Source organism: Teleopsis dalmanni, chromosome X (assembly GCF_002237135.1).
Source record: "Teleopsis dalmanni isolate 2A chromosome X, ASM223713v2, whole genome shotgun sequence".
Classification (NCBI taxonomy): domain Eukaryota; kingdom Metazoa; phylum Arthropoda; class Insecta; order Diptera; family Diopsidae; genus Teleopsis; species Teleopsis dalmanni.
In genome coordinates this window covers 43,645,162-43,658,327 of record NC_051848.1, presented here as the reverse complement: position 1 = coordinate 43,658,327, position 13,166 = coordinate 43,645,162, and the positions used below count along the sequence as shown (strand labels likewise).

Sequence of the window (13,166 nt, the reverse complement as noted above, 5' to 3'; positions counted from 1 at the left end):
GACAGAGTGAATAATGTATTAAACCAACTATTGACTTTCAAATACATGGCAAAAAGGATGGCTACTAAGCTAATTACATTGCTATGCAAAATCGGTACCAGTAGATGAAAAGTTGTTAATTGGGGCATGCAAATGGCAATGTAGCCCAACTTTGATTGCATTTTTTTATTCAGGTTTCTCTAACTGTTATATGGTAAGATTAGACATTAAATGTAAGTGCGCGAGTAAAACATTTGTCTTGAAACATTTAATATATTAAAAAAAAATATCAACATAATCCAACATAATTCGTCTAAAGTGTAAGTGCCTAACAAGTGCACTTTATACTTAAATAAACATATTAAAATAATAATCAACATAACCAAAGATTATTTAACCTTTTATTAATTTTGTCAACCAAAATGAATAAGAATTATAAATTTAACATTTTATTCATTTAGAGCATTTTGAATTAAAACTTGTATAATAAACTATTTTAGTGCTGTAATTTATTAACTTGAATTTGACTTGATCACTTGATGCAATCCATTATTCGATAATTATCTGTTTGAAAACCACATATAAAAAAACATGTTGTAAGCCACCAAACCAACAATAAAACAAATGAACCCTAAACACAACAATACACATTCAACTTTGTACAATCCCTGCTCTGATATACTTAATAATAATATGCATATAATAAAATAGTATTATTAATTATTATTAAGTATTATTAATAACTATAAACAAGTAAAACTATGGTATACAACATATGAAGCAACATTTATCGAGAAGCACTAAGAAATTACACAAACAAAAACAAATTTCGGCCTAAAAAAAAATATATATAATAAAAGTGCTACTTGCAAAAATAGATTTGGCTACAGTTCTCATTACACATCTATTTGATAATGGATTTTAACAGATATTAAGATTATTAAGCTTTAAAGTTGGATATATAACTTGACAACCACCAATAACTGTACAGTTCGCCAACTGTACAGTTGTTTTGTAATCAGATTAAAAATTGCTTATATCTATCGGTGTGAGAGAGCGTGTGTAGTTTTTATTAGTGTAATCAATGTAAAAAGTTAATCATTTTAAACCTTAATATCTCGAGATATATACAAAAAGGTATAGCTGACTATATTGAAATGTGGGGTGCACGGGATTTCGGAATTAAGTCCGAAATTGATAATTGTAGCTAATAGTAATATTATACTTTTTATTTTTAGACTGAATTTGGAAATTTGCATCGCGTCGAAATTCATTTGGGCTATACGATGCTGTTATTTCACTCTTTCTATAAATTCCGTGCTCATCAGTAATGTATAGTGATGGTTCTTTGTTACTTTCAATTCAAATTTATTCTTTTTCCAATTGCCTAAATAACTATTTTATTGTATCTACACAGATTCGGTATTTATTTCGAAAAGAAGCCTACATTTTGCCAACTATCTTTTCTAGCATTCAGTTTGATTTTATACATATATGTCATCTATAAAATATATTATTTTTTCCTCTTATATTATTATTATTGTTATTATAGAAAAGGGATAGTACAATGCAACCTAAAAGATCTATTGTACCCCTTACCCGTACCCGTACAAGTTTCTCCAAGTCCGATTTCTTTAAAAGACAGTATAGGACCTAGCTTTCCCCGCTTGTGCATCAGTGCGGGAGTCTTCCCTAACACATGGTATGCGGTTTCTCTCTCTTCTCTCAGTATCTGCAATCTGAGTTCAACTGAATTCTTAACTTCAATATGTGATTATTTAATTTACATTGATCGGTTAGTAATCCCGTAATAATTCTTAGATTATTCTTTGTTTGTTCTATGCAATACTTATGTATGTTGTAAGTCACTCAAATCATTTTAGATTGTGATAGTCTTGTTAGCTTTTCCCAATATTGCTCTCTGTCTTCTGCACCGTTCAAAAAAATGTATAAAATGCTTTTACGTAGACTGCAGAAAGGTGCTGGGCTTATCATTATTGTTAGGCCTCGTGCCTCTTCTTACGAGTTTGTCTACCATTTCATTGTCTTGGATACCAGTAAGTCCCGAAATTCATATTAATTGCAACTGATTGTTGCAGTTCTCTTACATAAATCGTTAGGATTTCAAATTATTTGAAGTAGTTTCATTTGAATTGTTTACAGGGTATAAAATATCATTACTGAAATCTTCATAACAGTTCTTCTTTATTAATCTATAACAGATATTAATTGAATGAAGTTTAAATAAGATTCTTTTCTTCTCTTTGGAATTTTATTAAAATTCAACATTTCTGTTTACTTATGTAGAATAGTCGTATAGCACATGATTGGCTTTGAATAGAGAAGATTAAAAGGTTCCCAAACGTGCTCATCTAAAACTATTTGCAATCATTTATAGATTTTTATTGAAAATGAAGAAAGCAAATTAAAATAAATTTAACGAACTGTGTAATTGAAGGTTTCCAGATCCAGATTTTATCATACATTGCTCGGAATATACACAATTGTGTTCATATTTCTTGAATTATTTTGTATTATAATTTACACTTAAATGTTTTGATATTTCATTAGCAAATCGATTGTGTTATAAGTGTAGCAATAAATATTTTTAACACAGACTATACAAAAATAATATGGATAATACAATGTTAGCTAAACTTTTGACAGAGGTTTTTAGAATTTAAAAATATACGGTCAACGTTAGTAAGGCCAAGTCGGACGTAACGATCGGACTATTTTCGAACTCCAGCAAGGCAACGATCCTTCAAAATCGCGACGCGTTTTTGAGTTGGTTGGCAATGGCTGAAATCGTGTGAAAGAAGTTTAACTTAAGAAAAATATTCAAATTAAATTAATTAACTGAAAAATAAAATTAATCAAATATCAATATTGCTTAATCGTGCTTAATTTAATATTTTTTGAAACATAATTGGCTGAACAGTTTGAGGATATCAAATTAAAAACTATCATCGCATAATGCCTGTGAAATGCCACGAAACTGATGCGGCATCTTCTAAACACTCGGAACAATCTTATTATCGTTTTAATCGAGTTGCTAAAATGTAAGAAGCCTTTTCCGTCAATTCAAATGTTATTCAAATATTAAATAATACACGTAATTAATAAAACAAAAGTTGTACACGTGATTGTTGTTTATCTTGTGATTATATCCAAACTGATATGATCCGATTTTAACAATTCATAAAAAATATTAGCGATCTTTTAACGATAATTTAAGTGATGTTGACATTTCGGTTTAGCGCTTCTTTAACTGAAAAATATTATAGCAATTTCATTGTGTACATTTCTAATTCATATTAACGAACAAATTACAAGGCTTAGAGAGATTTTTTTTCTCAAAAATAAAAATAAACAATATAAAAATAATATTTTTCAAAAAAAAAAATAAAAAATTATCTCACATTATACAATAACTCCGAATGCTATTTAAAAAAATGTAATTAAATTTCAACACACACTAGCTTAAGTTGTTACAATATACACCCAGTATATAAGATAACTATTTAGAAGACAAATCAATCCTATGGATTAAATGTGCTTCATATATTATTATTGAAAAAGCAGGAATAGTACACTGCAACCTAAAAGATCTATTGTGCCCCTAGTCGTATTAGAGTGTTTCTCCAAATCCCATTTCTATAATAAAAGACAATATAGGGCCTATTTTCTCTACTCTTAAATCCTTATGTTCCATGCAACGCCCTTCAAGGTGTTTCTTCCGCCTATTTAAAAAAATGTAATTAAATTTCAACACACACTAGCTTAAGTTGTTACAATATACACCCAGTATATAAGATAACTATTTAGAAGACAAATCAATCCTATGGATTATATGTGCTTCATATATTATTATTGAAAAAGAAGGAATAGTACACTGCAACCTAAAAGATCTTTGTGCCCTTTAATCGGATTAGAGTGTTTCTCCAAATCCCATTTCTATAATAAAAGACAATATAGGGCCTATTGTCTCTAGTCTTAAATCCTTATGTTCCATGCAACACCCTCCAAGTTGTTTCTTCCGCTTGTGCATCAGTGCCGGGCACGCCCCAAGCACATGGTATGCGGTTTCTCTCTCTTCTCTACAGTATCTGCAGTCTGAGTTGAATTGAATTCCTAACTTCAATTGATAATTATTCAATCTACAGTGACCGGTCAATAGTCCCACAATAATTTTTAGGTTATTTTTTGTTTGTGCTATATTGTGTTTAATATAAGATTCGAATGTTTTTTCTTCTATATCGGTGGAGTTAATTTTATTATTGTGTCTTTCATGGATTAAGAATATATCTTCAAGTCCAATTTCATCAATAAATTATACTATTAAAACCATATCACAGAGTTTTATTACACTTTGATACTTCTTTCGTTAAAGAATAAGTGCAGGGCAAACTTCCAGCACGTGTTTTCAGTTGTGATTCTCTTGGCTACAGAACACACAAGCTTCATTAAAATAAATTCCTAGTATTGTAAGGTGACAGTTTAATTTTCAGTGCCCTGTCGAAATTTCTATAATGATTTTCAAATTATTTTTACTTATTTGCCTACAATTTTTGAATCGTTTTAGATTTAAAGTCACTATAAACAATTTACACCTGCTAGATTATTCCAGTAAAACTTTCTTCTTTCTTTTTCTCTTTCCGAATGCGTAAGAAGACATTATCTTGTCTTAAGCTAGAGTATGATTGTCCCTTCCCTGAACATTTTTAAAACACTCCATCACCTGCATTGATCTCTTCTGGTGAAAATTGGCAGCCTATTGCTGTCTGACTATCAATCAGGATGACTATTCTATGGTTCTGATAGTTTTGTTCAATATTAAAATATATACACCTGCATATTGCATAAATTTCTGTTTGAAAGATTGTGATGTTTATAACTAGAGTTTTCGGTATTTCAACCCCAATCCATAAACACTATATACTATGGTACTATGTTATTACATTATCAGGTGTACACCAAGGTGTAAGTTTATACCAGGGTTATCAACCAGTTTTTTAATTATTGTCATAAGCGCTGTTCGATTACCTGATTATATGTAAATATATAAATATCTAGTTTATTTTTTGAATAGTAAAACTATATTACAGCAATTGGTCAACTTTGACCAGAGATCTCTCTGGTTGAATTCTTTCGTGATGTATAGTATCAAAATTGGCTTGTTGGTTTCACATTAAAATTGTTTTCTTCAATCTGGGAAAACGACTTATTTAGTTTTATAGGTTTTATAACACTCTACTGCTTTCACTATCTATTTTAGAGTTATCAATATACTTAATTCCTGCCTCGTTTATATCTTGTTTATATTTTATTTACATTTCTGGTGTTTGAATATAACATTTGTCAAAGAAATTAAACTTTTACTTCAATAATTCAGTTTATTATTTTTTAAATTTGATATGTAGTAAAAGTATATTGTATAAACAATTAATTTTTATATTTAAGTAACAATTGTATTATTTAAAATATAATATTTAATCAAACGATGTTGTTTTCTAAGAACTGCAATTGTTATTTACTGTTTTATATTTTGCCACCATTTCAATATGTAATAATATGAACCTTTCTATGTTATATTCTACTAGAAGAGGATCAATATATTAACTAGAAATGTAAGCCCAAGTATTATCAACAAAGTCCTCTAATGTCCTCTAATAGTTTCCACTTGCTCGTTTCATATGGGAACTACCCGGACTCATCGGAGTGGAAAAATATGTGGGCAAAAACGTCGTCTAATGTTCATTCTTATCGAATATATATTAAAATAGAATAAAATAATAAATAATATAATAATATAAATAATCATATAAGTTGGCACTTAAACTGTCAATGGTGTCGCCATTATAGAGACCACACTAACATTCTATAATACTTTACCATTGCCCATGGCTTACTATATTCATAACTATTATTACACCAAGCTACAAACATATATGAATCGTATATAATGCAACTTGTATACATACATTATTTATAGGTAACATTGTTATATATACCTAGTACTATTTTAAATAAAAATAATATGTAATTTTATAACTTCTGATTATTTAAATAATTTAAAAACAATCTATAGAAATTGAAATCACTGCAATAAAAATGTAGAGTAGACTTGGGTAAAAAATTTTCTAAAATTATATTAACCAAAAACATTAATATTCTGTCGATGAACTTTCAAATCGGAAAAAACGGAAATACACATTTAAAAAGGCGTAAATGTCATCAAACAAGGAACTTGACATTATTTTACCTTTTACATGGAATACTGACAGCTTTTGGATTTGCTTCGTTGGATTTTTTTTTTTTTTTTTTTTTTTTTTTTGAAAATGAAAAAAAAATTATTTTCAAAATTAATTATTGTATTTACTATTATTCTTTTTTAAGTGTATATATAAATTGTATATTTTAGACCACCTGGCATTGATGATGATGACGATGACAGTTTTATGGATATGTCCGATGAAACTGCTAATCTGAAACCACGACAACAACACTGGGGTAACAAGATGCAATTCGTATTGGCGTGTATTGGGTACTCAGTAGGGCTGGGTAACGTTTGGCGTTTTCCGTATATGTGTTACAAGAGCGGCGGAGGTAAGTAAATACAGATCGTGTTTTCGCTGAAATATGAATACATTAAAATTATTGTGTGGATTCATATATACCGAGCTTATAACGAATATCTTTTTTATTGCAAAAATAATATTTTTCAGTAAAAAAAGGTAATAAACAAAAAATACTAAAATTAAAGTTACATTTTTATATTAAAAATGTACATAATTCAATGAATAATTTTTTTTTCTTGCCAATAAAAAAAAGTACGAGTATCAGAATAAGCTGTTTCTTTATTTTTGTTCTTTTTTTTGTGTAAAATTTCAAATGAAAGTTAACATCTAATACATTACTTTTACTAAAACAGAAATAGCAAACCTTTGGCATTTATGTCACAGGTGCCACATATAAATATCTAGAGTACTCTAGCTATCCTCAAGCTATCCTCATTTAAATAGTATACTGCATAAGGTATTATAGTACGTGTGATTAAAAGTGAAATGTTTTTTTTAGTTTTTAAAACAATTAATTTGATGACGAAATCACAATGATAGCTTATATGGTTATCAAGACTTGGGCGCTCCAAAAGTTCAATGACAGCATAATTATAAAATCTGAACACGTTTATGAAAACATTAGCTTATATGGTTACCAAGACCTGAGCGCACCAAAAGCTCAACCATAGCAAAATTCTAATATCTGACCCGGCTTATAAATAGATTCGCTATCACTGCGCTAAGAAACAAGTCTTGTTCTAAAGGAAATTAAAGCGATAATCACGCAGATAGTACCCATTTCACTCTTAAACGTTCAAATAATATCATGGCAATAAATAGAACAACAAGTTCTACCCTTATAACAAAAATATACAATATTATCTTTAATCCTATATAAAAATATTATGTTTTTTCAAACTATAACGTCTAACAAAGATTAATATATCAAAAAAATTCGTATATTATTTAAAGAACTACGCTATTCTGATACTTCTGAATTTTGATAAGATAAGATTTTTATTATTTATGCGGTTATAGTTTTTAGAAATAGTTTTTTTGTGATATTTAAAAATAATTTAAACGACATGGTTTCGATTTCTCGGGCGTAGTAGAGAATAATTGTAGAGACAGCTATTTTGAAAAACTGGTTCACTTAGCTTTATACCAATGTAACAGTGTTTTTAATATATCGGTCTTTAAAATTATAGTTACTTGATAGTAAAGTATTAATACGAGATCTCATTACAAGTTTAGTAAGTATTATGTAGACAGTTATAAGATTAATGATCAATTTAATATTATTTATTGTGATGACCATAAACGCATGTTATGCAGACAGTGAAATCACAATTGTCAATTTCATACTGTTACGACTATTTTAATACTTTTTGTTCGTGCCTAAATTTGAAAAAAAAATATACAAAAATATTGCTCCAATAAAGTCCAAATTCTGACATTCTGACAAGTACAAAAAGCTTTGTCATCGTCACTAAATTTTTTTCGAATTTTCTTTTTGACTTCAAATATCACATTCTTAATCTTCATATATGAAACAGGGATTTCGCCGTGACCTTAATTGTCTGCTCACCATAAATCTAGCTCCACAAAAAATTTTACAGTTTGAATGTGATATATGTATTAATATATCCCCCTTATTCTACAGCTTTAGTACGTATGGACTATAACTTTTATCGATCTTCACAAAATTTTTTAAAGATCAAAAAGCTTTACTTCTAACGCCAATAAAGACTTAAATCAATTTTTTGTCAGCAAAAGCCATTAATTTTAATCGAATTATAAGACAAATACAGTATATAGATTAAAAATAGTCACTATAAAACATTTTCATATCACAGCCCAAGCCATAGGCAATCGTTCCAGAGATAAGAACCTGTTTTTTAAAACACAAATTAGTATTATTGGTTAAAAATTTATTTTAAACTATTTTATTTTAATTTTTATTTAGATCTAGATCTATTTATATTTATCTTTTTCAAGTTATTTTATTTTTTCTCGTTTAAAGTTTTCTACATCTATTATTTATTAAAACAATCCAACTTATTAGAAATATATATATATGAAAAAATCATTATAGAACTTCTTTTAATAGAAGTTTTACCAAACAAAAAATTTTTTTTAGAATTATTTTTTAAAAATTATTTTTTAAAAAATATTTATTTTTCAGGTGTATTTCTAGTTCCGTATTGCATTATATTGTTCATATGCAGCATACCACTTCTATTTATGGAATTATCCGTTGGTCAGTACACTGGCAGAGGACCAATAGGTGCTCTAGGACAATTATGTCCATTATTCAAAGGTAATTCATCAAGTTTTAGTATTTAAATTTAAGTTTATGTTTTTATAAATATATATATTTATATTTTTTTATATTGTAATGTGTATAAAAATAACTCTATTGAAAAGATAATTATTAAATATGATTTTGGGTATAGACGCGCTGCGGCTTCTTTGACTGAAACGCACTTAGAAAGCACGTTTTTCGAACAGCTGATATGGCATATCGGCAATAACTAACTACATGTTAGCTTTCAAGTAGTTCAAAATCTCTAACTTGCCTGATTACAACAAGCAATAGTACATCTAATCATAGAAATTTGTTGGGAGATATGATCGTGAAGGCCAATTTCCAGGATAATAAAAAATAATTTGGTGTTCATCGCAGGTTTTCTGGGAAAATCTTACTGTGTCTTGCGCTCTATGGCATATTGTGCCATTTTGTTAAAATCATCTTGTTGTTTACCATTAACTTACCATTACTTAAATTGGGAAAAAAGCAGTCATTAATCATGTACATATAATGCTCTTCATTGACCAATAATTCCAATCGGCATCTCTAAAAAAATACGAGACATTGATACCATCAGTACATAAAACACATCAAATTCTATCCATGTTAAAGTGATCAGATATATAAAGCACAAATCGGCTGTTAATTGTCAAAATGTTTTCCACTAGAAAAGGTGCAACTAACTTAAGAATCGAACTTCTTAAAACGAATACCCTCATGTCTGGTGCACATTTAGATTAAGGTATGTTTGAGCGCAAATAATGGCCCGTTGTAATAATACGGATTAGTGTTCTTCATACGCAGACTACAGTTCAACGTAGAAACCACGCCAAATGAAGTACTCCCCCATTTAAGTAAAAGCAAACCAACCTGACAAATCTATAAACTTAACCAATTCCCTAATTTTGTAGGATGACAGCTCTGTCAAGTCGGAAGGTAAAAGAACCTTAAAGATTTTGAAACTTCTCCTGATAAATGCCAAGATATAACGTGTAGTACAGTTTTCTCCTCATGTTCAAAGCTACAACCCTGCTAAAGTTATTATAGAGGAGACCTAATTTCATGTCTTTCTAGTATACAGTGAGTCGGCAGCACGAATTAGCCAATAATACACACTGACAAGTTAGTTGGAGTACAGTTTGCGCATCATTAGCAAAACCGGGGTTATGACTTAAATGAAATAGTAATTTAGATACCTAAAATATTTTTTGTTTTATAAATTAGAAGTTAATTAAGATCAAATTAAGATTTTCAACCTAACAATAAAACTATTATTGTATATGGTCCATAGTATACCCTATATAGTACGAAATATATGGGATTACTTGAGAGATTGCCAATTATAAAACTTGTGCAAACTGTTTGTTAACTGTATGGGAGCTATAATTATACGGAGAATTTCGAATATATTTATAAAAAGTTAGTGATATAAAAAAGTGTTATACACATCATATACAAATGTACGGGTATGACAGTTCCGCCTATACAAATTTGTTTGTCAACTTTAAGATGTGATTTTTTTTTTAAACAAATATATTTACTTTTACTTTGTAGCATTCGAAGACAAAAAATAATTAAAATTCAATAATCGAAATTAGAAATGCAAATGTGAGCTCGCAATCGTATTTTTTTCCGCCATAAATTCTAAGCAGTTTCAATTGCTAGACATCAATTTGCAACAGCAATGAAATGTTCTAATGCACTAATTATCATAAAATGAAATAACTTTTTAAATAGTGCAAGGTTACCCAATAAGCATCATAGGTGCAATAATATTTCTTACAGGAAATTAAATTTTTTACTAGAAAAGTCCCCCACACAGTACAGTTCGCAATATATCTCTAATGTAGCAGTCAAAATCTATTCCGTGAAATCGACGAACGTATTCGCTATGTATTGAAAGCAATTTCATTCTAATACCTATTGTTATTATTATTATTATTATTATTATTATTATTATTATTACTATTATTATTATTATTATTATTATTATTATTATTATTATTATTATTATTATTATTATTATTATTATTGCAATCTATAAAAATTTATTAGAACTTCATTTAAAATTATAGAACTAAAACAGTTGTCAATGTCATTGACTTATTCTCACCTACCATAATTAGAACTTATACTTTCTACTAAAAAGTTCTGGTGAAGCCTGCTTAATTTAATCGTGTAACAAATTTATTTCTCAACATTTACCTATATTTCTATATTTCTATTTTTTACCTTTAAGCCTAGTATTAACGTCTATTTCGCACTAAAAATTGACATAATTGTCTCCCTATAAAAAAAATATTCGACATAATTTCGACATTGTAGAAATTTTTTTTAATAATTTTCGTGCGAAATTGATGTGAGTACTAGGTTTTTGGATGTAAAGTTATAAGAAAATAAGCATTTAGGATATTTAGTTCGCATATGAACAAATCAAAACTTTGAATAATTGTATAGAGTGGTACAGAATCTTCATATTACTTGTCAAACTTTTTATAAGTCTCAGAGGTGGTGTTTTCTAGAAAAGTAGCACTTAATCAACATTCAAAATTCTTTATAATTCAATTTTGCAGACCGTAAATGGTTTATATATAAATTCCTTGAACTTCTAATAGAAACATAAGACCATAAATCGTTCATATATAAATTTCTTATATTTCTTGATGGTTTATATATAAAAGTCGTAGGATAGGGTTTTGATTAAAATTGTAAATTATACTATGCTTGACTTCTCTTTCAAAACCATTCACTTGATTAGATAGATAGACATACATCTTCTTTATTTCAAAATATTTGAATATAAGTAAGTATTATGCCTTAGATCTAAAAAAATCGATTGGAGTTACTTAAAAATATATTGGAAAATAAAGAATGCGACAATAACTTGATAGTCGTCTGTTGAAGGTATTGGATTTATATAAATTTACCTTCTAGCTTAAAACTATTCACAATTCAAAAATGAAAATATAACAAATACAAATTAATCGCTCATGTTTTAAATTTAAATTAAAAAGTATCAAATTCGTTTATAATTAGTTTTCTGTATTTCAAAGCACTAGTAAGTTAATCAATCTTTTCCTATCAGGATCATTTTTCCAATTAAGCACACTTATTACTTCCTCTTTCAAAACAAACTCGTCTAAAAGGCTCTAATATAGAACAACGGTCTAGGATGTGCTGTATGCTTTCCGTTTTATTGAGGTTGCACAGTGTACAGTTTCTATTGAACTTAATAAATTCAGTTGATTGCCTTTAATCTGTTTTATCAGACCACAAGACTGACTACTACGGCATCAGTGCTGATACATTATTGTGTATTAAAAATGCATGCAATTAGATTTGGTCTGCTCTCTAGCAAATTTTATCGGAATTGTGACTCTGCGGATAAAAAGAAACCTGCATGTCAGTACCTATCACTGGCTAACAGAAGATTAAAAATCTTTGTTGTCCCTTTACTAACTGATAGAGCTGTCATCCTTTGAAATAATGGACATATCCAACTTTATCAACTTATCAGGTAAGTTCTCTTTAATTTGAATAAGGGGAGTAACGCTTATCAGGTTAGTTCTCTTTAATTTGAATAAGGGGAGTAACGCGTTCTGGAAGGGGCGCCATTCGTGCGTTGAATGCTTTGAACTTCTACTTCTAAACTGATCGTTCAGTCGCTCATCAGTGATATGGAAACAGGCTATTATTTGTGTGTAAGTGAAGGTAACCTAACCAAAACTACCTTTAACCCTTCTCCCTCAAAAATTGACATTTCTTAAAACTCAAACATAAGAATTGAAATAAAAATTATTATATAAAATAATATTACCATTTATTAATCAACACTCTTATAAAAGCCTTCAGCATATTTAATTTGAAAGGTTTAGTAGACTGAATATAAGTAAATCTATAAATGACAACTGTAACCGATGAAACAAAAATTAAAACATTTGCATTGTTAATTACTGAAAGACATATACGTAATTTATATAAAAATACTATTTACATATTCCCAACACTTTAACATTTCCTATATTTGCAATGCCGCCCTCAACTGAACTACGTTTTTTGCAAAAATTATTCCAAACTAATTGTTTTCTATAAATTAATTCTATAAATTCAAATAGTAAATGTATATTAATATAATTATGTTAATACCTAAGATTAAACGAGATAATTAATTTAGAATCACGTGAAATTGCTAGATAAGTGATTAGAAAGTGATTATATGATTATACTAGTGATTATAAATAAATTAAATTAAAAATAATTAAATTCAATAAAATCAATTCATATATTATTATTATTCATATTTCGAGTACCTT

The 13,166-nt window shown here is 28.4% G+C and overlaps 1 protein-coding gene across 3 annotated transcripts in view; it reads left to right on the top strand.

The window, feature by feature from the left end:
* Positions 1-13,166, top strand: part of LOC119687769 (sodium- and chloride-dependent GABA transporter ine) — a 34,057-nt gene that overhangs the window by 15,253 nt on the left and 5,638 nt on the right. For 2 of the 3 annotated variants that reach the window (XM_038102236.1, XM_038102237.1), the window contains exons 3-4: positions 6,404-6,588; positions 8,728-8,862. In XM_038102236.1, the coding sequence (XP_037958164.1) occupies positions 6,404-6,588; positions 8,728-8,862 (320 nt within the window). Of the gene's footprint in view, positions 1-2,705; positions 3,042-6,403; positions 6,589-8,727; positions 8,863-13,166 lie in introns of those variants that run through there. The other variant, XM_038102238.1, reaches the window with a different exon arrangement.